The 26,290-nt window shown below is 47.5% G+C and overlaps 1 protein-coding gene and 1 pseudogene across 1 annotated transcript in view; both read right to left on the reverse strand.

Moving 5' to 3' along the window:
• Positions 1–25,639, reverse strand: part of LOC126086791 (major vault protein) — a 39,101-nt gene extending 13,462 nt beyond the window's left edge. Inside the window, exons 1-3 of the mRNA XM_049903471.1 lie at positions 25,551–25,639; positions 6,660–6,796; positions 6,230–6,425 (exon numbers count right to left, since the gene is read on the reverse strand). Coding sequence (XP_049759428.1) covers positions 6,230–6,425; positions 6,660–6,784 — 321 coding nt within the window. The 5' untranslated portion in view covers positions 6,785–6,796; positions 25,551–25,639. The remainder of the gene's footprint in view (positions 1–6,229; positions 6,426–6,659; positions 6,797–25,550) is intronic.
• Positions 12–4,454, reverse strand: LOC126086792 (40S ribosomal protein S2-like; annotated as a pseudogene).
• Positions 25,640–26,290: the final 651 nt, after the last annotated feature.

Below are 26,290 nucleotides of genomic sequence, written 5' to 3' on the forward strand. Positions count from 1 at the left end.
CTAGTGGGAGAAAGAGGTTCATGAGCAGCTCTCTTGGGACTCCAGGGGTCAAACCTGATACCTTGGAGGTCAGAGTCCACGGCATCAACCTTTACATGTCCCAAAATAAGACCCTGGGTGGAATGTGTAAGGTATGGGCGATCCCAAAGCCACCTGGTCTGAAGAACTAAGCGATGGCATCCACAGAGCTAAAGGGTGCCGTTGCTGATGAACCAAAGTTACCAGTGGTTAAGTATGGTTGCCATTGAGTTGATTCCGACTCAAAGCGATCCTACAGGACAGAGTAGAACTGCCCCATAGGGTTTCCAAGGAGCGGCTGGTGGATTCAAACTGCTGACCTTTTGTTTAGCAGCCAAACTCCTAACCACAGCACCACCAGGCTCCTTAGAAATGGTTTAGAGCTAGTAATTGACTAGGAGGGAAACTGGGTAGAGAGCTTGGTGGGAGATGTAGGAGAAACATCATGAAGCTGCCTAAATAAATACTTCACAGTCTAGTGTAAGAAGGCAGTCCTTCGGACCAGCCCAACAGCTATTCTCTTCCCCATTCCTCTCCCTGAAAACTTTGCCTCAGAACAAGCCACCCCCCATGCCTGATGTTTGTCAGCAGGGTTAAAAAGATACAATTCCAGGCTAGGTGCCAAAGTGTCTTGCTACCTCCTGCTTCAGATGGTCAGGTGGGAAAATCTATATGTGCTCCACGTAGTGAGTCACATAGGCTTTAAGATATAAAAATGGCTAGGGGAGAGACTTGGAATCCCTCACCTATTGCACACATGTAGCAGATTTCCATACCACCAACTACTCTACCTAGCCAGGGAGGACTCACTTAAGGAAGACCCTTTGAGTCCCTCACCTATGGTACAAAGTGAGATATGCATAAAAGAGTCATCATCTCTGCCCACACATCCTTTTTTTTTTTTTAAACAGGCTGAATTCACTTTATTTTTCTTGTATAAAAACCACTATGAGGTGGCCACAGCTGGAGCTTGGGTCCTCTGCACGGAGACTCTGGTGTGAGTCTTTACCAGGTGGTCAGTGAATTCCTGGTAGGGAAACTTAGTGAACACAGTCTCTTTCCAGAGGTCAGGGGTGAGAGAGCTGTAGGTCTTGGAGATGGCATCAAAGGTGGCCTTAGCGAAATTGCCCAGGGTGGCAATGCAGCCCTTGGCTGAGATGTAGCAGTCATCGATACTAGCCATCATCAACAGTTTCTTGGGCACAGGGGCTGAGACCATGCCAGTGCCCCTGGGTGCAGGGATGAGGCGCACCAGCACAGAGCCACAGCAGCCAGTCACCTTGCAGGGAACAGTATGGGGCTTGTTGATCTTGTTCCCCCAGTAGCCTCGCTGCACAGGGACAATGGAGAGCTTGGCCAGAATGATGGCCCCACGGATGGCGGTGGCTACTTCCTTGGAACACTTCACACCTAGGCCAACATGGCCATTGTAGTTCCCAATGGCAACAAATGCCTTGAACCTGGTCCGTTGGCCAGCATGTGTCTGCTTATGCACAGGCATGATTTTCAAAACCTCATCCTTGAGGGCCATCCCCAAGAAGAAGTCAATGATCTCAGACTCCTTGATGGGCAGGGAGAAGAGACAGATCTCCTCCAGGGACTTGATCTTCATATCCTTGACCAGGCGGCCCAGCTTGGTGACGGGAAGCCACTCCTTCGGCTTTGCCTCCACGAGCTCCGCGGCCCCGGCCCCAGCCCGCAGGCCACTGCCAAAGCCTCCGCGGAAACCGCCACGCGTTCCCATCCCTGGGCGCCCGGGGCCTCCAGGCCCTCCCTCTGCACCGGCGTCATCCACCATTTGGCATTTTCTCAGAGAAAAAGCCCACACATCCTTTTTGAGTCAAGGGGGGACCGACTCAAAAATCGATCTGCATTTATTCTGGTGTGCTGTCTGCTTCTTTTTTAAGTAATAAAAGCTACCTTCCTGTGCTAACACTCTGGGACTGTCTTGTGTGTTCAGGCTCTGATCAGATGGATGGGATATTCATGGAGGGATCGCTATCAATGGTGTCCTCTTCGTAATGGCCTGGATATTTAGGACCCTGGGACCACCAGAGAGGCAACATGTGAGTACATCATACCAGTGTACATTGTGACTATCTAGGAAGTATAATGATGCAGGAAGGTATTAACTGACATAACAGGTAAATTTTAAGCATTGGCTTTACCTCAAGGTTGTGTAGTGGGCAAAAGATGGCCATTGTACTCCAGTCATCACCTCTCTTTCTGCTAGGTAGAAGAGGATCTGGCAAAAAGTACTCAAGCTTTTTAAAAGTTTAATTTCTAGAAATATTTCTACAAACAGGACTTCATTTGATCTTTGACAATATTCTGAGGGAGGCAAGGAAGCAAGGAAATGGAGGCTCATAGAGGTCAAGGGACATGACCAAGGTCACACAGCTAGCAGGGAAGAGAATCAAGACTTGAACTGAAGTTTTCAGTGAAGGCTGTCTGCCCCTCTTTACCTTGATGCTCTTTACTCTGGCTACATTGGCTCTGAGGTAGAGAAGGAGATGAAGTAACTCTACCCATTGACCATGAACTGAGCCAGGAGAGAGGCAGAGCTACAGGCTCACTGCTCAGGCAAGCCTTCTCTGTACACCTTCTATGTGCATGGCACTCTGTCAGTTATGGTAGGGGCAAGAGATACCCCCTGTCATCCTGGAGTTTAAGTTCCATCAGGGTGATAAGACATAGACCACCTTCTCCAAGAAGAGTACAGGCAGTGTCAAGGGAGAGAAGCTCTGCAGAAGTTAGGATGAAGGAAAAGGTAGGGAAGGTCCTCAGAAGGTGGTGTTTGAACTGGGGCTCAAACACACAGCTGGCTTTTGAGACACATGTGTGGAGGAAGGGGAAGAGAGGTGAGTATTTTGGGAAAAGTGTAGTCCAACATGTTTTTCACCTCCTGCATCTACTCTATCATCACTGCCTGTCTGTTCCATTGCAAATATCCCAGATCTACTTTGGTCTATACCTGCCATCACTGTGGTCTGAGTCATCAACATGTTTTCCTGGTTGATGGACTTATCTTCCTAAGTGGTGTCCTTGCTGCCACCTTAGTCTCCTTCTAGCCCATTCCCCACACTGTTTAAAGCTTCTAGCTTGGGTGACTGGGTGCACAATAGGTGACCAAGTAAGACTGAGAAAATGGGCAAAGGGACCTGAGGGTAAGGGAAAGTGGTAGGTTTTGATGTCCAGTATGAGGTAGCGGTAGAACTGCTTCATAGGGTTTCAAAGGCTGTAAATCTTTATGGAAGCAGACTGTCACATCTTTCTCCCATGGAACAGCTAGTAAGTTTGAACCACCAACCTTTTGGTTAGCAGCCAAGCACTTAACCGTTGCGCCACCAGAGCCTGGTCCTATGCTATCCTCATAATCGTTGATATGTTTGAACTCACTGTTCCAGCCACCATGTCAGTCCACCTTATTGAGGGCCTCCCTCTTTTTTCCTGACCCTTTACTTTACCAAGCATGATATCCTTCTCTAGTAACTGGTTCCTCCTGATAACGTGTCCAAAGTAAGCAAAATGAAGTCTCATCATCCTCACTTCTAAGGAGCATTCTGGGTGTACTTCTTCTGAGGCAGATTTGTTCGTTCTTCTGGAAATCCATGGCAAATTCAGTATTCTTCATCAACACCATAATTTGAATGTGTCGATTCTTCTTCAGTCTTCCTTTATTATCCAGCTTTCACGTGTACATGAGGCAACTGAAAATAGCATGGCTTAGGTCAGGGGCACCTTAGTCATCAAAGTGACATCTTTGATTTTTAAAACTTTAAAGAGGTCTTTTGCAGTACATATGCCCAATGCATTACGTCATTTGATTTCTTGACTGCTGCTTCCATGGACATTGATTGTTGATCCAAGAAGAATGAAATCTTTGACAACTTCAATTTCTTCACCACTTATCATGATGCTGTTTATTGGACCAATTATAAGGATTTTAATTTCTTTAAGTTCAGGTGGAATCCATACTGAAGTCTATATAGTCTTTTACCCTCATCGGTAAGTGCTTAAAGTCCTCCTCACTTTCAGCAAGCAAATTTGTGTCACACAATTAAACACAATATGATTTATATGTACCAACGTGCAGAAATTAATTCCAAATATACTGGCAAACAAAGGTACAGAGCATGATAGCCTTTTGTAAATAGATTATAATGAACTGGTCAAGGAAAAGGCATAGTAGAGGAGAAGTTACAGACAAAAAGGAAACAAAAACGGTAGATGGGGAAAAGGTCTCAAGAGACAAAGTGGGATAGGCCAGATTACTGAGGCCACCTGGATACAGGGGAACCTTCTCCTCCAACAGGTAGAAGGGAGATGAGGGTAGGTAAGGGGATGGGACACAGACCTAGGTATTGCCAGATGACCTCAATTTTTAAATAAATGGGTAACCAAGTTCTTCAAGAGTAGAAGAAAATAGGAAGAAAGTAGAAAATGATAAGTATTTAGAAGCATACAGAAAAAATGAAAAGGTAGCTAGAAAGGAAGAGAACTGGTGGACATGGCTTAGGTTGGAAGGAACCCATTAATCCATTAGCTATTTATAATACTGTCATCGTGGTGGCATCCTTCCACAGGCTATGCTTTTTCTAACAGGAACATTTTTCCTGAGTATGAGAATGGAACGGGTAGGTGGGATGTAACACTGATCCAGGACCAGAGTATCAAGGGTTTAGTAGTAGAGATAGTTTGCGAGAAGTGTGAAACTAATAAAGTCTTGTCAGAATAGCAAAAAAAGACCAGGAAGAGAATCTAGAGATGGAAGAGAAGACAACAGAGAAGTGACAAGGAAGGGAGGGAGTTGATGGGAAGGAAGAGGATGGAGTTTAGATCTCAGAGGTGGGGCAGGTAGGAGAGTAACCAAGTCCAGAGTGGACATGGTACTGAGCAAGGGGTGAAGCAGAACAGAACTTGTGAGGGTCCTCGGAGTTTGGGTCAATAAGGCCAAGCTATTGGCAGGGCCATCTGCAAGGATATTAGTAAGGGTTCTAGGAGGACGTAAGAATAGGTGGGGGTGGAAGGGAGGTCTGAGCTAGGGGCCCACTGAGCCAGTGATGGTGGGAAAGGAAATGATGGTGCTGGCAGAGCTGAATGCCTTGAAGGAGGAGTGTTGACTCAAGGGTAAAAAAAGAATGGGGTCTTAGTGGCATTATGCTCCAAGGAGGGAGAGGCCTTGACCTCCTGGTCTGGAGCTCCCAGTGTTTGAGAGAATGAGCTGCCACCATGGGCAGGGGCCACTGGGGAAACCCAAATCCTTGAGGAAGCAGAAGCTGAAACAAGGCAGGGATAAGGAAAGCTTTTACTCTCAGTCCTGGGGAGCTTTTAAATACTGATGCCTGGAATAGCCCTCATCCCACCCAGAGGTTGACTTAACTGGTCTAGGGTAAGGCCAGGACATGAATTTATGTTTTAACTTTTAATTTGGACAGTTTCAAATTTACAGAAAAGTTGCAAAATAGTACAGAAAATTCCCATACATGCTTCCACCAGATTCTCTAAGGGGTAACATTTTAATCACATTGTTTACACCGCCTCTCCACACACACACTATCCCCCTCAAGCTGTCTGCATCTAAGTGGCCACGAATATTTTAGAAAGCTCCCCTGGTCGTGCTATTATGCACCCAGGATCAGTAACCACCACGAGTTAGTAGAGGAACCCAGAGTGAAAAAGTATAAAATGGTAAGAAGATAAGCGGAAGAGAACAGTTCAGGACATGGGGGTGGGATGTCCCCTTGCTCCTGGCCCAGGGCCTGAGGGCAGCATGGACAAGGCCTGGGTGGGATACAGGCCTCCAATGCGCTCCCTTGGAACCGGTCATCTGAGCCTGGACCTTCACTTGTCCATTATTGCCTTGTCACTGCCCAACAGTATCTGGCACTGTGAATGAAATTCACAAGTCATTTAGTGCCACAACAGGTTGGGAGCTTCAAGCAGCCTCTGAGCCTAAATAGACTGGGTGATCAGATGGGCCAACAGTTCACAAAGGAGGGTCCATCTGTTGTGGATGTATATGGAGGAGGGGGTGATTGGGGGAGGTTGGTGAAGAGGGGATGAGTCAATTCTGCCCCTGCTGAGAGTCAGCAACTATCCCCTCCCAGCCCTTACCACTGCCCCAGGTATTTTTCCCCTTAGTAGTGTGAAGCCCTAGGACAGGGTGGCAGGACAGAGAGAGTAGGCATACGGGAGGCAAGCCAGGTACCTTTTCCAGTATCTCCCCCGGATATAAGGGGAAGGGGTCCTGGGCCAGCCGGATCTCCAGGTCAGCATGGCGAAGCCGTACTTGTCCTGTGACGTCAAACAGCACTGAACCCTCGGCATCCCGGGACACAGGATTGGCCACTGTGCAGTAGTGGCGTGGGGGGACAGTCACCATGGGCACAGGGGCAAACAGTACCCTGTTGGAGTGTAAGAAGAGGGATGAGGACCCAGGCAGGGCCTCCTCTACCTCCTGGAGGAGGCAGTGAATGGGAGAGAAACCTGCCTACCTATTCCCACAGGAATCCTCCTGTCACCTGAGGGAGGGCTACTCCTGCTTAGAAGCAGGAATAAGGGAACTGAGACCATGACAGCCAGCCTAATGGGCCCTCCTCAGCCCCAAGGGCTCCACACACAGCGAACCCCACACTAACCTCTCATTGTCCTGCCGGATGTAGGTCTTTGGCCCGACCTCCACACGGGACACGTTGCTGTTCTGGTCCAGGACATGGATGTAGTGGTATGGGGGGATGCGGATGATGGACTCTTCTGTTGCCATGGTGATCAAGGGCTGGTCAGAGTACAGCACGGAGAATTACAGACAGGGAAAGGACACAGGATGAGCACATGGAATGAGCCAAGGAGGAAGGAGTCTGAGGAGCAACTGTGGATGAAGGAAAGGACCTCCAGCTCCAACCATTCCACACTTCAGCACAGCAAATGCTTGCTGCCTTTCTTCATCGGACACAGCATAACACACCCATCGAGGCCTCATTCTTGCCAAGAACTGCCCGATGTGTTAACCATTGAAGCTCAAAGTTCTTTGTTGACTCCCCTCCCTTCCAGCCACTAACATCACCCTCCTCGAAGCCCCAGGCCCCACAGAATGTCAGGGAGTTGGAAGAGTTGGTCTTTCTATGGATCTTCAGCACAAAGGGAAAACACTCTGAACAGCTCGCTGGCTCTTGGAAGCAGGCAGCCATTATTCCAGGAGATGCTGAGGGCCTCAACTGTATTCAAATGTTACCCATAAATACACCCCAGAGCCAAAGAATATTTGCATGATCTTTACCTGCACCCCTAACCTTCCATGTGCTTTAAACAATTCTGGGGTAACTGTTAAGACTTGGTTCTCCTCTCATAGAGGAAACCCGTGACAGAACTGATACTCCCAGGGAGTTAGCTGGACTGGAAATCCACAAGTCCTTCTAGCCTTTTCCTCACCAGTTTCCTTTCTGGTCTGTAGCCACCCTTGGCAGGAATAGGGGTGGGTAGGAAGATGAAAGGAGGTAAAAGAGTATTGTATTTCACCCACCCCCATCTGATCCGGGTGGTTGACTGAAACCCCATCGCACTGCCAGCACCTTTGGACTTTGGACATGTTGTAGCTCAAAGGGAACCAAGTTTACTGGAGACTTAGAGCCTTGTCCTCTTAGACATTAGCAGACATTTTTGAAGCTAGCACCAGAAAGCAAATGGAAACCCTAGTGGTGTAGTGGTTAAGAGCTACAGCTGCAAACCAAAGGGTCACCAGTTTGAATCCACCAGGCACTTCTTGGAAACCCTATGGGGCAGTTCTACTCTGTCCTATAGGGTCGCTATGAGTTGGAGTTGACTTGATGGCAATGGGTTTACCAGAGAGCAACAGCGCCTCTTTAACTCAACCACTTACCCAGCTTCCAACCTGGGTGAGGAATGGGAAGTGAAAAAGAAAAGGGGGTGGCTTGGCGTAGGAAAAATAGGCAAAGCCGAAAAAACCCAAACCTGTTGCATTGAGTCGATTTCAACTCATAGTGACACCATAGCACTGACTACAGCTGCCCTATAGGATTTCCAAGGAATGCCTGGTGGGTTTGAACTGCCGACCTTTTGGTTAGCAACCATAGCTCTTAACCACTATGCCACCAGGGTTTCCAAAAATAGGCGGGACCTGTGAAACTATAGAATCGAGGCCAGAAGTGGCCCAAGAGAAGAGTTTTACACAGTACAGTGTAGTGGGTTTCTCTTATATAGGGCTTTTCTTGCCTAGATTTGTAGTTCTGCCAAAAATTATTGGTTGGGCCAAAGCCCGCCCCATGATTAGTCTATTTGATGAACTTTGCAGGGATTGGTGAGTCTACTATGCAAACAGAGTGTGTAAAACCACCCATAGGATTAAGTGACCTTTCGGGAATTGGTTGATACTAGGCAAATTAAATGACTATGGCCTACCAAGGGGATTGGTCAGTTCGTGATCTGGTAGGAGGGCCATGACTTGAAATTGACAGGAAGTAGGCTTACATAAGGGCCAAATGCACAGACGTTAAGGGGGACTTCACTACGATCAAAAAGAGACTATAGCAGAGTGCATCCTTTGGACTCAGGGTCTCTGCGCTGAGAACCTCCTAAACACGGGAGAGAGAGAGGTATAACACTGAAGACGGGGCAAGACAGCACGTGATGTCTCAGCAGCATGAACGGTAGCAGGACGAGCGACGGGAATCAGGAGACCAGCAACGATGGACTCACATCTCCACATGGTAAAATTGCCTGGAGCCAAGTGGCAACTGTGCTACATACGTGGGCACAAGCATTCCACTCGCTGCAGTCCCCACCATTTCCTGGTACCTTAGACCTGGGTCACTGACTCACATCTTCCGGCTAGCTCCTGTGTGCATTTAAATTTACCACCACCGCTCCAGTTTAAACTCTAAATCAGCACTGTCCGATAGAACTTTCTGCGATGAATGGAAATGTTCGAAATCTGTGTTCTTTGGACTAGGCACATGTGACTTTGGAGCCCTTGAAATGTGGCTAGTGCTACTGAAGAACTGACTTTTAAGTTTGAATTAACTTAAATATAAAGGGCCAGATGTGGCCGGTTGACCTCACATTGGACATCACAGTTCTAAATGGCTGAGACCCAGATAGGGACAATGAATTATTCAGGATCTTATGTCTGATCCCATCTTTCTAAAAGGTAGTATGGTACAGCGGTTAGGGGAATGGATTCAAAGCCAGACTGCCCGGGCTTACACTTTCTCACTTGTCCTGTTCATACCTTGAAAAGCCCTGGTTGGGCAGTGGTTAAGCACTCGGCTGCTAATCAAAAGGTCAGCAGTTCAAACCCAGCAGCCACTCAGAGGGAGAAAGATGTAGCAGTCTGCTTTCGTAAAGGTTACAGCCTGGCAGACCCTATGGGGCAGTTCTATTCTGTCCTCTAGCGTCACTATGAGTCAGAATGGACTCAACAGCAATGGGTTTGGGTTTTTTTTTAATTACTGTTTTCTTAATATCTTACTTCATTTTGAAAGAGGTTATCGTTTTGATCTGCTTTCCTGGTACACTTTCCACACCAGAGGGATGCTATTCTGCTCCTCATAAATTCATCTTGTACCTTTGTATGGGACTTGACCTTACATACTTTTCCGTTGCTCGTTTTGATGTGTAAAGCAGGGTGGCTTTTTTAGCTTCAGAGCTCCCTCTTCTGTTGCTTTCCAGTAGTGTTCAAAAACACACAGGCTCCCTTTCTAATCTCCTGGCTCCCGCCCCTCCTCCATTTGATCTGGCCCTTCTCTCGTTCCTCTCTATTTCCCTGTCAGGCTCAGTTAGGTCCCACTTCCCTAAGTTGATTCCAGTGTGGAGCCTTGTCCTGGAAGGAGTACTTTCAAGAGTTTCCAGGGACAGGAGCTGCCTGGGTCTAAGGCTTATTTGCTGAGTGATTTGAGACAAGTCCATTGACCTCCCTGCACCTCAGGTTCCTCATCTGTAAAATGGGCATGGATAATGGCATCTACCTCAGAGTTATAAGGATTAAGAAATTTGCTTTATAAAACCCTTAGAGTCTGGCTCAGGTTTTTCATGTTGAGGCAGGGAATAGCCTCTGAGGCTCAGCTTTCCTATCCAGTTAGGGGAAGTGACAACACCAGAGGCTCTCTACCCCCCTGGCATCCCAGCCTTAGGCACTCACTTGTTTACTGACGGGAGGGTGGCAAGTCTGTGACACCCCAGCTGTGGGGCTAGGAGAATAGCAAAGCAGGGGCATTGGACAGCCAAGTAGAGCCTTTTCCAGCCTTTGCCAAGTTCTCTGTGGGGATGGAAGCCTGGCCAGGAAACCAGATGGGGAAGAGGAAGGGCCAGGGCTGTAGGCAGAAGTGCAGACAAGGCTGTGAGGCTCCCCAAGGAAAATGTGAATTCTAGAAGGCCACAGAGGGCTAGGAGCAGGCTTTGGGAATAGCCTCGGTTCGCTCCTTGTTGGACGATCCTACATCGCCCAGGGCTGAGGCCTCGCCACCATCTGCCACCCCAGCTGGGCCCAGTCAGGGGGGCTGAGAGCCTCACCCAGCTCGGTGACTCAGCTGAGAGTCATTCATTTAGCTGGTAGGGCTGGGCTGGACTCCTGCCTTGTTCCAAGGCCAAGTCCTTATTGCAGTACGAGGACCCCTGTCTTCCCTCCCTCACTACCCACCTGACCTACCATGCCTAGAAGAAGGCTGTGCCTTCTTCCTGGACCACCTGCCAACTTCACCCAGAATAGGTTTTGTCTTCTTACCCTTGCCACCCCATCGTTCCATGGAGGTGAGCCCAATAGGGCCTCTCAGGGAATCCAGGCAAACCATGACTCAGCCAGTATATTCCTGACAAGTCTCAGATTTAGACTTTTGTGGTTTACCAGATGACATTGTGTATAGTTAGATCATTTTACCCCCAATATATCAGGACCCTCAAAAGACAATGGTTACAACTGTGGTAGCATTTAGAAGATCCTCCCTAGTCCTCAGGGTTGGCCCCAACTGCCCAAATCCACCCACCTACCCACCTACTCAGACCTTCCTTCAGTCTTTGCTGCTGAGACCCAATCTGGGAATGTGCCCAGCCTTGCCCAAGCACACTTCCTTCAATTGTCATGAAGCTTCTACATGAATCTCACTCTACTAGTGCTAACCACTGCCAACATTCACCCAAAGTCTTACAGAGACCAATGTCTCCCCTGCACACGAAGAAGGGAGGGGTAATGGCTGGGTAAGACAAAAAGAGAAGAGCCTGTAAGAAGCAGAAGCTAACTTTACCCTGTAGTTAACAGACCAGCCTCTTGGCTCAGAAAGTAAATCTATGCTACAGCATAAATACATATATGATGAATGAATGATTACAAGTCACTACAAAGAGATCTTCAGGGTCAACTCCAAGTGGCCAAAACAGTGAATCTTAAATAGCAAATGCCAAAGTGACCACGCCGTCTAAAGCCTTCCTACTCAGTCTGGTCTGCAGTGAGCAGCATTGGCACCATTTGGAAGCTTGTTAGAAATGCTGATGCTTGGGCCTCACCCTGTTGTTGTTGTTAGGTGCCACTGAGTCAGTTCCAACTCTATGTACAACAGAATGAAACACTGCCTGATCCTACTCCATCTTCATAACCATTGCTATGTTTCATCCCATCGCTGCAGTCACTGTCTCAATTCATCTTGTTGAGGGTCTTCCTTTCTTTCACTGACCCTCTACTTTACCAAGCATGATGTCCTTCTCCAGATACTGGTCCCTCCTGATAACCTGTCTAAAATATGTGAGACCAAGTCTTATCATCTTACCTGCTAAGGAGCATTCTGGCTGCACTTTTTCTAAGATAGATTTGTTCATTCTTCTGGCAGTCCATGGTATATTTAGTATTCTTCACCGACACCATAATTCAAATGCATCAATTCTCCTTAAAAACTAATTCTTCTGGCAGTCCATGGTATATTTAGTATTCTTCACCAACACCATAATTCAAATGCATCAATTAGGTCTTCCTTATTCATTGTCCAGTTTTACATGCATATGAGGCAACTGAAAATGCCATGGCTTGGCTCAGGCTCACTTTAGTCCTCAAAGTGACATCTTTGGTTTTCAACACTTTAAAGAGGTCTTTTGCAGCAGATTTGTCCAATGCAATACACCCTTTGATTTCTTGACTGCTGTTTCCAGAGGCATTGATTGTGGATCCAAGTAAAATGAAATCCCTGACAACTTCAGTCTTTTTTCCGATTATCATCGTGTGGCTTATTGGTCCAGTTGTCAAGATTTTTGTTTCCTTTGTGTTGAGGTGTAATCCATACTGAAGGCTGTAGTCTTGGATCTTCATCAGTAAGTGCTTCAAGTCCTCTTGGCTTTCGGCAAGCAAGGTCGTATCATCCACACATCGCAGGTTGTTAATGAGTCTTCCTCCAATCCTGATGGCACATTCTTCTTCATGTAGTCCAACTTCTCTGATTATTTGCTCAGCACGCAAAGTGAATAAGTATGGTGAAAGGATACAACCCTGACACACATCTTTTCTGATTTTAAACCACTCAGTATCTCCTTGTTCTGTTTGAATGACGGCCTTTTGGTCTATGTACAGGTTCCTCATGAGCACAATTAAGTGTTCTGGACTTCCCATTCTTTACAATGTTATCCATAATTTGTTATGATCCACACAGTCGAATGCCTTTGCATAGCCAGTAAAACACAGGTAAACATCTTTCTGGTATTCTCTACTTTCAGCTAAGATCCTTGTTCCATATCCTCTTCTGACTCTACTTGAAATCTGACAGTTCCTGGTCAATATACTGCTGCAACTGCTTTTGAGTTAACTTCAGCAAAATTTTACTTGCGTGTGATATTAATGGTAGTGTTCAGTAATTTCTACATTCTGTTGGATCACCTTTGGAATGGGCACAAATATGGATCTCTTCCAGTCAGTTGGCCAGGTAGCCCTTTTCCAAATCTCTTGGCACGGAAGAGTAAGCACCTCTACTGCTACATCCATTTGTTGAAACTTCTCAATTGGTATTTGAAGGGGAAAACAGGCTTTGTGAGGCCAAACATGGCTGCCCTCATGTTTCCGTTAGTTCATTGCTGTTTCTGTTCACTGCTGTTTTCCAAGCCTGTGTTAGGTGACCTTGCTGCGGCAGTCCTATGTAACTCGCTGGCTTGGAGTCCCCTTTGTGTTTGACCACTGTAAAACCTCTGTCCCCTCCTACTGCTGAGTTAGGTGATCTGCCCTGTCCTCCTGCCACCAAGGACCACTACCTCGGCGTATAAAGCTCCCCAATAATAAAAACTCCTTCCCCACCACACTGGAGTTGCCTGCCTCTTTCTTTGGTCTCTCAACACACTCCAATTTTGAAGGCAAATTTCAAGTCACTGGTCCATATCCAGACAATTGGAGATCCAGCCAGCAAACCAAAGAAATGGCAAGTGGGGTGAAATCCCAGGTTGGCCAGCAACCTCCATGTGGGGAGGTCTGGCCCCTACGCTTATATACAGCCCACTGTGTGAGTACAGGGATGCCCTGAAAATACCAAGTGGCACAGCATGGTTGTGGGAAAACGCACGCCTTCATATGTGTGGAAAGGAAGCTGTAGAGTAGCAGCAGCCATGGGATAGCCACAGCTCTGGGCTGTTTGGCTGGCCACCAAGGCCCAGCTAGCTGCTGAAGCACACGGAAAAGCCCTGCAGGAAGAGCTGCAGTTGGAAAGAGATGCTTGCCAATTCTGTGTGGCAACGAGTTGCATTAGAGAGCAGGATGAGCAATTACAGAGGCTTGTTTGCAGGTATGTAAAGATGGGAGACTCAGTCCCCCAGCCATTGCTCAAAGCCCTCCAACAAAGGGACCAGAGATTGTTGGAGGGGCTAAGCAGGTCTCTGCACTGAGAGCACCCTGTAACACCTAGCACAAAACAAGACTTAAAACAGCAGGAAAAAAGGAAAAAGCCCTTCTAGACAGCCTGTGTTCAGTGGCCTTGAAGAGGCCTTAGAGACCCTCTCTAAAATTCTAATAACTACTCCCGCCAAGATAAGAAAGCAGTAACTTAGTTGAAGCTGCAACAGTAAAAGCCAAAGGAAATCCGAAATCCACTGCCTTTGAGTCGATTCTGACTCATAGTGACTCTGTAGAACAGGGTAGAACTGCGCCATAGATTTTCCAAGGAGTGGCTGGTAGATTCCGATTTATAATGACCCTGTACGACAGAGTAGAACTGCCCCATAGGGTTTCCAAGCAGTGGCTGGTGGATTCAAACTGCTGACCTTTTGGTTAGCAGCGAGGTCTTAACCAGGGCCCAACAACTGTAAGGGGAAAACTAAAAGAAGAGGGCTCACCTCCATGTTACCAAACAACCGGACTGTCGTGGACTGAATTGTGTTCCCCAAAAATACGTGTATCAATTTGGCTAGGCCATGATTCCCAGTATTGTGTGATTGTCCACCATTTTGTCATTTGATGTAATTTTCCTATGTGTTGTAAAGCCTACCTCTATGATGTTAACGAGGGTGGAATAGGCAGCAGTTGTATTAGTGAGGTAGGACTCAATCTACAAGACTGGGTTGTGTCTTGAGACAATCTCTTTTGAGATATAAAAGACAAGCCAGCAGAGAGACAGGGAGACCTCACACCACCAAGAAAGCAGTGCCAGGAGCACGGTGCATCCTTAGGACCCAGGGTTCTTATGCAGAGATGCTCCTAGTCAAGGGAAAGGTTGATGAGAAGGACCTTCCTCCAGAGCTGACAGAGAAAGCCTTCCCCAGGAGCTGACACCCTGAATTTGGACTTCTAGCCTACTTTACTGTGAGGAAATAAATTTCTCATTGTTAAAGCCATCCACCTGTGGTATTTCTGCTATAGCAGCACTAGGTAACTAAGACATGGACTGAAGCCACGCTCGAACTTGGTATAGTGGAGGCATGGCTCCACAAATGAATGAGTGCTCTGCCAACTTTGCCCAGATCTTCTCACTTTCAGAAATAATTAGGACTGTGGATTAAACCTGGATCCCTCTGTCACAGGAAGGAAAGTGCCAAAGGCAAGGATTAGGGCAGTGTTCATGAGAGGTGACTGGGATGTGAAAACGTGAAGTCCGTGGGAGAACGGACCCAGTAGTGAATGGGATGTGGAATTGATAACGGAGGAGGAGTCTGACAGTGCAGAGTGGCCCCCCAGCACAGCTGCTCAGATGAAAGCTACCCAGGAACCCAGTGACCCCAGAAGTTTGGTTACTATGTCTGTGGGATATGAGGGAGACAGTATCTCTTTAAACAGAGCCAAGACTAAGAAACCTGCAAGGCTACAGTCCAAGGGCAAGGGCTCTGTGAAAGTGACAGGAAGGCAGACAGAAAGCAGAGGCAGGTGCACTTAGGGGCTGCCAGAATGGCAGTGCATGAGATATGGAAGCAATTGAATGCAGTATTGGTTAGTCTTTGGAAGGAAATGAAGCAGGAGCAACAGTACTGCCCTCTGGGTCCTATGCCCTGCTCAAGGAAGTGTCCTTTGCAGTTGGGTGAACCCCGCCCATCCCTAGGGACTCTGGTTGATACTGGGACAGCGTGCACCCTTATCTTTGGAAAACCTGAGCAGTTTCAAAGACCACCCCCTCCCTGCAATTGATGGGTACTGGGGAAGTCCATCTACTTACGCCATGAACTTCTGACCCTGCAAGTAGGATGCACTCCCCCTAGACTGCATCAAGTTTATACTTGCCCAATACTGGAATACATTCCAGGAATGGATGTCCTCATAAGACTGACTTTGACCACGTCTCTGGGAGAATTCCAACTGTAAGTGAGGGTGGTAAAAGGGGGCATGCGGCATGAAAACCAGGGGCCCCGCCCCCACCACGAAGGGTGGTAGACATCAAGCAATACAAACTTCCCAGAGGACATAAGGAAATTACTAAAACTACGTTGGAATTGAAAAGAGTTGCTATCTTCCAGGAACCCCACAGTGCTTTTAATAGCCCTGTGTGGCTTGTGAAAAAACCAGATGAGGCCTGGCATATGACCGTGGACTACAGGGAACTGAACAAAGTGACCCCTCCTATACATGCTGCAGTCCTGAGCATAACTCCTCTGTTAGAAACCCTTAGTAGAGACCTGGGCACGTATCACGCTGTGTTAGATCTGGCCAATGCTTTCTTTCGCATCCCTCTAGCCCTATCTGCCCCAAACCAGCTTGCCTTTACCTGGTTGGGGGCAGGGGAACGCGGGTGGCAGCAATGGACATTTCAAGTGTTTGCCATGGTATGGTGGCTAGAGATCTGCCTCTTTTCGCCTTCTCTGCTGCCGCCCATTGGTTTCATTACCTTGATAACATCATGCTGATGAGGCTATTTCTCTGTTACAGGCGTGTCCAGACGCCCTAATCATTCACCTACAGGGGAGAGGGTGGGCCATGAATCCCCACAAGGTGCAGGGGCCAACATCATCAGTAAAATTCCTAGGGATTGTCTGGTCACTAAGACCCGTGTGCTGCCTGAAGCCATACACGGATGGCTCTAGCCGAGGTATGCCACCAGCCTGCACGGAGGTTGCTGTGCAGGTTTCCACTGATACTACTTGGTTTGAAACCAGCTCAGGGAAAAACAGTCAATAGGCTGAATTAACGGCCACGTGGAAGTTCATCACCCATGAACCCTGGCCTTTAACTCTGTGCACAGACCGTTGGGTATGGGCCTGTGGGCTAACTATGTGGATAAGCCAGTGGCATAAAGAACAGTGGACAGTAACAGGTAAAGTCCTGTGGGGAAAAGCCTTGTGGCAGGACATCTGGAATCACCTTCAAACCCCAGATGCTGACCTAACTGTTTTTCACGTAACAGCACATTCACCCCTATAGCAACAGACCCTATAGCACGAGTTAGAATGGTGCATCCTAAGAGGGAAGCTGCCCACTAGATTCACCAGCAAAGCAGACGCCACAGTGCTTGTGTTGGTTAGAAAACAGCCAAAGAGACAGGCACAGCAGTAAAGTATAGTGATCTGGTGGGGCTGTGCAAAATTGCCCTACGGACTCACAACAATACCCAAGGCATCTGCCACACAATTCTGGGCAGACACATAAAGGAACACAGCCAATGACAGACTGGCAGGAAAATTTTATAGTGCCTCTACCCCCAGTGAAGGGGCAAAGTACGCTCTTGTTTGTGTGGGCATTGTCACCTGCTTGATGGGCATTCCCATGTAAACGAGCAAACCAGTCTGCTACAATAAAGGAGTTACAAAAACTGAGTATTGTATACGGGATACTCCAAAGGGTTAACAGTGATCGGGGATACACTTTACAGGTCACCATGTGTGCAAATAGGCAGCTGAGAACAAGACACAATGGCATTACTACCTACCCCACAACCCCCAGGTACAGACATGGTAGAAAAGAAGAACAGTGTCCTAAAACAACAAATATGAACACTTAAACAGGCAAGGCTTCCGTGGCGTGGTGGACCAAGGTGCTGCCTGAGGTTTTTTTTTTTTTTAATTAATTTTTATTGTGCTTTAAGTGAAAGGTTACGAATCAGGTCAGTCTCTCATACAAAAATTTACGTACACCTTGCCATACACTCCTAATTGCTCTCCCACCAATGAGACAGCACAGTTCTTCCCTCCACTCTCTCTCCTCGTGTCCATTCGGGTAGCTTCTAGCCCCCTCTGCCCTCTCATCCCCCCTCCAGACAGGAGATGTCAACAGTCTAATGTGTCCACTTGATCCAAGAAGCTCGTTCTTCACCAGTATCATTTTCCGTCCACTATTCCAGTCCAATCCCTGTCTGAAGATTTGGCTTTGGGAATGGTTCCTGTCTTGGGCTAACAGAAGGTCTGGGGACCATGGCCTCCAGGGTCCCTCCAGTCCCAGTCTGACCATTAAGTCTGGTCTTTTTACAAAAATTTGGGGTCTGCATCCCACTGCTCTCCTGCACCCTCAGAGTTTCTCTGTTGAGTTCCCTGTCAGGGGAGTCATTGGTTGTGGCCAGGCACCATCTAGTTCTTCTGGTCTCAGGCTGATGTAGTCTCTGGTTTATGTGGTCCTTTCTGTCTCTTAGGCTCATAATTACCTTGTGTCTTTGGTGTTCTTCATTCTTCGTTGTTCCAGGTGGGTTGAGACCAACTGATGTATCTTAGATGGCTGCTTGCTAGCGTTTAAGACCCCAGAAGCCACTTTCCAAAGTGGGATGCAGAATGTTTTCTTAATAGGTTTTATTATTCCTGTTGACTTAGATGTCCCCTGAAACCATGGTCCTCAAACCCCCGCCCCCGTGCCTGAGGTTTTGAGGTTGATAAATTCGGTCCCCATCGGGGCTTTAGCCCCATATGCCAGACTAGGACCCCCAAGTGACCCTCCAGCAATGATCCAAATAACGTCAGACTCCAGAAGCATATCCACCAAGGTTGTTGTCAGAACAAAATAGCATGGTCCTCCAGATACCCCAGGATCTGGCACCAGGAAGTGGAACCACCTATTGATACCTGTCATGGGTCACCCCACCACAGTGGATTGGTTACTTCATCCCTCTGGAGGTGGAGGAACTAACTGGCCTAACGTGGGAGCCCACCATCCTATTGCACAGAGGGCCTCTGGAGTCCCACTTCACATGGAAGGGAATGATGGCTATACGAGGGATGGAAGCGGGTCTCCTTTTCTGGCATAACAGTAAAACGGGTTACTTTACTCACAATCCCTAAAGTGACCTCCCTGGGGCAGCACGTGTGGTACACTCAGCCAGGAAAAAATGCCTAAAGCAGCTGCCATTTTCACTACCCGAGGGGAAGCCACTGGTTTGATCCCAATAGAAGGGGAAGATTTACCCCTCTTGGTACCTACTAAACACCTGTCTTTCCGACCATAGGTACAGCCTACTCTTTCTTTCCCTTCAGGGCTGCCAACCTCTTCCTAGAGTGGGCTCAGAGCTTCACCATAGTCCACATCAAAAGCAGCTGCTGGGTCTGTGGACAGCTCCCCTTCTCAAGTGCCAAAGGCATGCCTTGGAGTGTGGAGCCCCTGAGAGAAACTGATCAGCAGTCCTCTAGTTGGCATGGTGTTTTAATGGGTCTTGGTCTTTTCCTGGGTATAGGGATGGTCTGCTGTGTTCGCCTATACTGCTGGTGTGGTCCGTACCTAGAGTGACACCTCCTCTTAGGGCCCTCAGGGATGTTGCAGAAGAGGGGAAATGTGTCAGATTGTAAGAGCCAGCCTCCAGGGGTGGACTGAAGGTGAAAACAGGCTTTGTCAGGCAGACCATGGCTGCCCTCATGTTTCCATTAGTTCACTTCTGTTTATGTTCACTACTGTTTCCCAGGCCCATGTTATGTGACCTTGCTGAGGCAGTCCAATATAACTCACTGGCTTGGACCCACCTTTGTCCTTGACCACTATAAAACCTCTCCCACTCCTACTGTTGGGTGGGGAGATCTACCCTCATCCACCTGCCGCCAAGGACCACGGCCTCAGTGTGTAAAGCTCCCTGATAAGAAAAACTCCTTCACCACTATACTGGTGTTGCCTGCCTCTTTCTTTGGTCTCTCAGCACCCTCTAATTTTGGAGGCAAATTTTAAGTTACTGGTCCATGTCTGGAAACCCCGGTGGCATAGTAGTTAAGAGCTACAGCTGATAACCAAAAGGTTGGCAGTTTGGATCCACCAGGCACTTCTTGAAAACCCTATGGGGCAGTTCTACTCTGTCCTATAGGGTCTCTATGAGTTGGAATCAACTCAACGTCAACGGGTTTGGTTTTTGGTTTGGTTTGGTCCATGCCTGGACAGTATTCTGTCAATTTCTGAAGCCTTGTTTTTCACCAATGCTTTCAGTGCAATTTGGACTTCTTCCTTCAGTACCACCAGTTCTTGATCAAGTGCAACCTCCTGAAATGGTTGAATGTTGACCAATTCTTTGTGGTACGGTGACTTTGTGTATTCCTTCCATCTTCTTTTGATGCTTCCTGCATCATTCAGTATTTTGCCCATAAACCAAAAAAACCAAACCCACTGCTGTCGAGTCGATTCCGACTTATAGCGACCCTATAGGACAGAGTAGAACTGGTCCATAGAGTTTCCCAGAAGCACCTGGTGGATTCGAACTGCCGACCTTTCAGTTAGCAGCCATAGCTCTTAGCCTCTACGCTACCAGGGTTTCCATTTTGCCCATTGAATCCTTCAATATTACAACTCAAGGCTTGAATTTTTTCTTCACTTCTTTTGGCTTGAGAAATGCCAAGTATGTTTTTCTCTTTTGGTTTTTTAACTCCAGGTCTTTGCACATTTCATTATAATACTTTGTCTTCTCAAGCTGCCATTTGAAATCTTCTGTTCAGCTCTTCTACGTGATCATTTGCTTTAGCAACTCTATGTACAAAAGCAAGTTTCAGAGTCTCTTCTGACATGCATTTTGGTTTTTTCTTTCTTTTCTGCCTTTTTAATGACCTTTTTCTTTCTTCATGTATAAAGTCCTTAACGTCATCCCACAACCCATCTGGTCTTTAGCCATTAGTGTTCGATGCATCAAATGTATTCTTGAGATGGCCTCTAAATTCAGGTGAGATTATACAAGGTCTCACTTTGGCTGTAGTGGACTTGTTTTAAATTTCTTCAGCTTCAACTTCAACTTGCATGTGAGCAATTGATGGTCTCTTCTGCAGTCAGCCCCTAGCCTTGTTCTGACTGATGATATTGAGTTTCTCCGTCGTGTCTTTCTACAGATGTAGTCGATATGATTCTTGTGTATTCCATCCAGTGAGGTCCACGAGTATGGTCGCCATTTATATTGTTGAAAAAAAGGTATATGCAATGAATAAATCATTGGTCTTGCAAAATTCTATCACGCGATCTCTGGCATCGTTTCTATTGCCAAGGCCATATTTTCCAACTACCGATCCTTCGTTTCCAACTTTCACATTCCAATCAGCAGTAATTATCAATTCACCTTGATTGCATGTTTGATTAATTTCAGACTGCAGAAGTTGATAAAAGTCTTCAATTTCTTCATCTTTGGCCTTAGTGGTTGGTAGGAAAATAGTCATATTAACTGGTCTTCCTTTTAGGCATATGGATATTATCCTATCACTGACAACGTTCTATTCAGGATAGATCTTGAAATGTTCCTTTTGATGATGAATGTGACATCATTCCTCTTCAATTTGTCATTCCCAGTGTCAGGGATTGAATTGTGTCCTCCAAAAATATGTGTCAGCTTGGTTAGGCCATGATTCCCAATATTGTGTGGTTGTTCTCCATTTTGTGATTATAATTTTATGTTAAAGAGGATTAGAGTGAGATCATAACACCCTTACCCAGGTCACATCCCTGATCCAATGTAAAGGGAGTTTCCCTGGGGTGTGGCCTGCACCACCTTTTATTTTACAGGAGATAAAAGGAAAAGGAAGCCAGCAGAGAGGCAGGACCTCAGACCACCAAGAAAGCAGTGCCAGGAGCACAGCGTGTCCTTTGGACCCAGAGTTCCTGCGTGGAGAAGCTCCCAGACCGAGGGAAGATGGATGACAAGGTCCTTCCTCCAGAGCCACCAGAGAGAGAAAGCCTTTTCCTGGAGCTGATGCCCTGAATTTGGACTTGTAGCTTACTATACTGTGATAGAATAAATTTCTCTTTGTTAAAGCCATCTACTTGTGGCATTTCTGTTATAGCAGCACTAGATGACTGAGACACCGAGCATAGGAGACCATATGACTATCTGATTCAAAATAGCCAATACCAGTCCATTTCAGCTCATAATGCCTAGAGTATCAATCCTTATGCACTCCCTTTCATTTTTGATGACTTCCAATTTTCCAAGATTCATACTTTGTACATTCCATGTTCTGATTATTAATGCATGTTTACTGCTGTTTCTTCTCATTTTGAGTTGTGCCACATCAGCAAATGAGGGTCCCAAAAGCTGGACCTCATCCACGTCATTAAGGTGGGACACTACTCTGAGGAGACAGCTCTTCCCCAGTCATATTTTGAGTGTCTTCTAACCTGAGGGGCTAATTTCCTGGCACCATATCAAACAATGTTCTGCTGCTATTCAAAGGTTTCCACTGGCCAACTTTTTTAGAAGTAGATCACCAGATCCTTTTACCTATTCTATCTTAGTCTGGTAGCTCTGCTGAAACCTGTCCACCATACATGACCCTGATAGTATTTGGTGGCATAGCTTCCAGCATTACAGCAACACACAACCCACCACAGTACAACAAACTGACAGATGAGCTGCAAAATCCTAACCCTAGGGCTTCAAAATCAATCAGCACTGTAACTAGATTCCCAGTGATTTGGGCACTATCAGCAGATCTGAGCCAATGTAGCTACTCTCAACCCTGGCTGCACAGTTAGAGCCACCTGGAGATCTTTTAAAGTCACTCATCTCTGGTGGTTCTGGTTTAATTGTGTGAGGTTGGGACCAAGTGTTATTTTTAAAAGCTTTCCTGCTGACTCCAATATGCAGCCAGGGTTGACAACCAGCGGGGGCAATTTGAATCTAGCAGATTCTGTCATTGCCCGTGTGATCTTGGGCCACTTACTAGCCCCTGAACCTTACTCTCCTCAGCTGTGAAATGACAATAAAAATGACTGCCTCCTGGGGTTGAAGGAATGGAGGATGTCTCTAGTACAGTGAAGAGACTTACTGAGCAGAGGTGAGAGGAAATAAGAATGAGCTACACACAGGGAACTTCATTTATTCCCCTCCAGCTCCTCTCCCACCCCAGGTGCTGGTGAAACACGGGGCCAGCCGCCTTCTTGCCAACACAAGCCCCTTGTCCCCACCCCTGGGCTCTTGGTCCAAGCAGCATGATGTTAGAGGTGAGGCTGATAACCCAGCCCTGCCACCATCACGTCATCAACCTCAGGTTTATTAGACTGGGGCATTATCATCCACTGTCCAATCCCGAGGGAGTGGAAAAGGCATGTGAAGCTCCGGATAAACAGGGGCTCATCTTCGTGGAGCTTCCCTTCACTGGTTTTTAAGTCAAACGTTCTTTGTTTAGAGAATGTGAGTCACATGACTCAGGAAGTACAGAAAAGCTATTTTCACCAGGCAGCCTCTCAGAGGGGAAACCATGGCATCTGCTTTAGAGGACTATTAGTGGAAAGTCTGGAGAAGATGCCTCATGTAAACACTGTTTTTAGCAGCCAAGTTTTAGGAACATTTCTTCGTAAGAAAATCTTATCTGAGCTCCAGCCCAGCTGGACTACCTTGTGGGAGTAGCAGTTGCCTGGTGGGTCTCAGGTCGGGGCAGAAGAGGTGCGGGCAGGTCTGCCAGCCAAGGACTCTGCTCATCCCACTGCCCAGATGCCGACAACTAGTGGCAGCCACTGTAGTCGGAGGACTGCCGGATGACAAAGGACCAGGAACCAGGTTTCAGAATCCTAGATCAGTGTTTTCAAACCCAGCCAATCACAGGACTCTGCTGAGATCGTTAATCCTGTTCATGCTGATTCCCAGGCCTCTTCCCAGGCCCACTGGCCTCTAAAGCTCGTATTTTTGGCAAGTGTTCCCAAACAACAGTTACAACTTATTAAGAAATTAATCTGTGCCAGACATTGTGCTAAATGCCTTCAATCAACTTATTTAATCCTCATACCCATAAACGGACTGCCCTCAAGCTGATTCTGACTCATAGCGACCCTGTAAGACAGAGAACTGCCCCATGGTTTCCAAGGCTGTAAATATTTATGGAAGCAGACTGCCACATCTTCTCCTGCAGAGCAGCTGCTGGGTTCGAACCTGCTGACCTTTCAGGTAGCAGCCAAGCCCTTAACCGCTGTATCACCAGGGCTCCCTTCAATTTTCACCAGAGCTTAGGAAGTAAGGAACTTGCCCAGGACCACAATTATCATGGGGAGGAGCCAGAATTCCATCCTGAGTATTATAACCACAGAGCCACCAAGCCAGGGGGCAATTAAGCTTTTAAGCAGAAACAGCAAGAAGACTTTAACCCTTTCCTGCCTCGTGGTACATACTTCACTTGACCATGAACTTTTCCAGCCTCTGGGGCTTATTGGGAAGCTGCTTTCCCACTGATAGTGTGGGCTGCCTCAAGGCAGGGGCCTTTACGACTATTTGGAGTTGAAGAAACAGGCATGTGCCACAAATTACTGTTTTTACAGGGTATTGTATGAGGTGTCTGAATTTTGGATAGGAAAATTAGAAATTTTGAAAATTTTTATTGCTACCCATATGGACCAAAAGACCCCGGTGGGGACTCTGGGGTGTAATTAGTGGTATTTCATACATACTACTAAACGCTTAGGGTAGGCTTGTGGGAGGGAAAAGAAAAATAAAATTCATACTACCTACCAAAAACTCAGACACACTCAATGATTCAGCATGCTTCTGTTAATGAAAACACATGGTATCAACAAAAAATTCAAAGCAAAAAATAATTGACTCACCAAAGGGTTAAGTCTAAAACAATGGATTAAGGACCTGGGTGCAGCGGGGCACACCCTCAGGTAATATTGCCAACAGTATTTCAAAGGTGAACATTTTCTGCAATCTGGGTGAGTGCCCAGATCCTGCTCCCTCAAATCCAGGAGGAGCAGCATCCAACAAGGAGGTACAAGCACCCAGAATTAGCTTGGGGTCCTCAACTCAACGTGGCTGCTCTACCTGCTCATGGTTATAGAGAGCTGCCTTGCCCAAACAGCCCAGGCCAGGCCAGGCCAGGCCCCCTGTGTGCCAAGGGTGGGAATAGCCAGGAGTTTCCAGGAGAGCCACATGCCACCCCACGTGAAAGCCAGCCTTTTCTTCATAACTCAGGGGGCCACCCAGGCAGGGAGCAGAGAACGCAGAGGGCATCTGCCTCAACCAGCTCCCCTATCAAGTGCTTCACACCCAAGTGCCAGCTCTAAGATCTCCAGAACCTTGGGTTGGTGGGTCCAACTGAGCTTCCTGGTTTTTGTGCAATACTACAGCATACTTCACTTCCCCCTCCCAAGGGGAAAGAAAAGAGCCTTGCTCTCTGAACACTAAGCCCTCTGTCTGGAAATAAAGCCTACCTTAAAAAAAAAAAAAAAAATTTTTTTTTTTTTTTTTTTTTTTTTAAGATCACCCTGCTAATGACTTCTCAGCTGATCTGCCAAGGCCCACAGTTGGCATTGCCCTGATTGGGGCAGCAAGAGAAACCTCACATTCGGCAGAGATGAGGGGTCTCAATGGGGACAAGTCACATTCTAGGAACTCAACAGGGCAGGTGAGGTAGGGCCTAAGACCCCAGGAGGAGAGGGGAGGCAAACAGGGGCCAATCTAGCTCCAAGATGGAGCTCAAACAGACCCCTTCAGATCCCCTTCTTACTTTGCATGTGGGAACCTGAAGTCACAGATTTTGGGGTCTGTTTGTGCTGAAGAGTTAATCTACCTTTGCTTCAAAACCCAGAAAAACCTCCAATGAGGACAGCAAAACCTCCCAAGGCAAAGCCCACTTTCTTCCCCCTCTGGTTCAGTGACGTCTTGCCTGCCCCCGCAGAGGCACGGCCCTATAAAGGGGGCAGCCTAGAGAGGCTCTTGAGGAGCACAGAGTCTCACCACTGGTTTGGGGTTTGGGGGCCAGTAAGAAGTACTCACATCCAGAGGTGCAGCTGACCAACTCCTCACTCAGATCAGATCTGGAAACCCCCCCACTCAGGCAGGCTTCACTTCCTAGCAAAGGCAGGGCGAAGCCTAGGGGTGGGGCTTGGCATTTAAAGGGCCCTTGCAGCATGTTCTTAGTGGTTAAGTGCTTCGGCTGCTGATGAAAAGGTCAGCAGATGGAATCCACCAGGCACTCCTTGGAAACTCTATGGGGCAGTTCTACTCTGTCCTACAGGGCCACTGTGAGTCAGAATCAACTGGATGGCCACAGGTTTAGCTTTTTTTTTGTTGTTTTGCAGCTGGTGCAGAGCCCTGCTTACACAGTGGTTAAGAGCTACGGCTGCTGACCAAAAGGTCAGCAGTTTGATTCCACTGATGCTTCTTGGAAACCCTTTGGGGGAGTTCTACTCTGCCCTACAGTGTCACTATGAGTTGGAATCCGCTGATAGACTCAATGGCAACGGGTTTGGTTTTGTTGTTGTTGTTCGTTTGCAACTGCCGCCCCCCACACACCCGCGCCGCTTCTCTGCAGCAGAAGGCAGCTCATTCAGAGCTCAGGAATTCCTGCCTCTGAGCCAGCTGGCAGCGCTGGAGTGAGACTGGGAAGGCTGGCAGGACCTGGGGGGGGGGGGCGGGGGGGGCGCAGGTGCTGACTGAGTCCACCTCTGACTCATCTGGCCTTCATTTCCCAATCTGGATGGGTACAAATCTACCTCTTCACCGGCGCCCCCTCC

This window comes from Elephas maximus, chromosome 12, assembly GCF_024166365.1.
Source record: "Elephas maximus indicus isolate mEleMax1 chromosome 12, mEleMax1 primary haplotype, whole genome shotgun sequence".
Lineage (NCBI taxonomy): Eukaryota > Metazoa > Chordata > Mammalia > Proboscidea > Elephantidae > Elephas > Elephas maximus.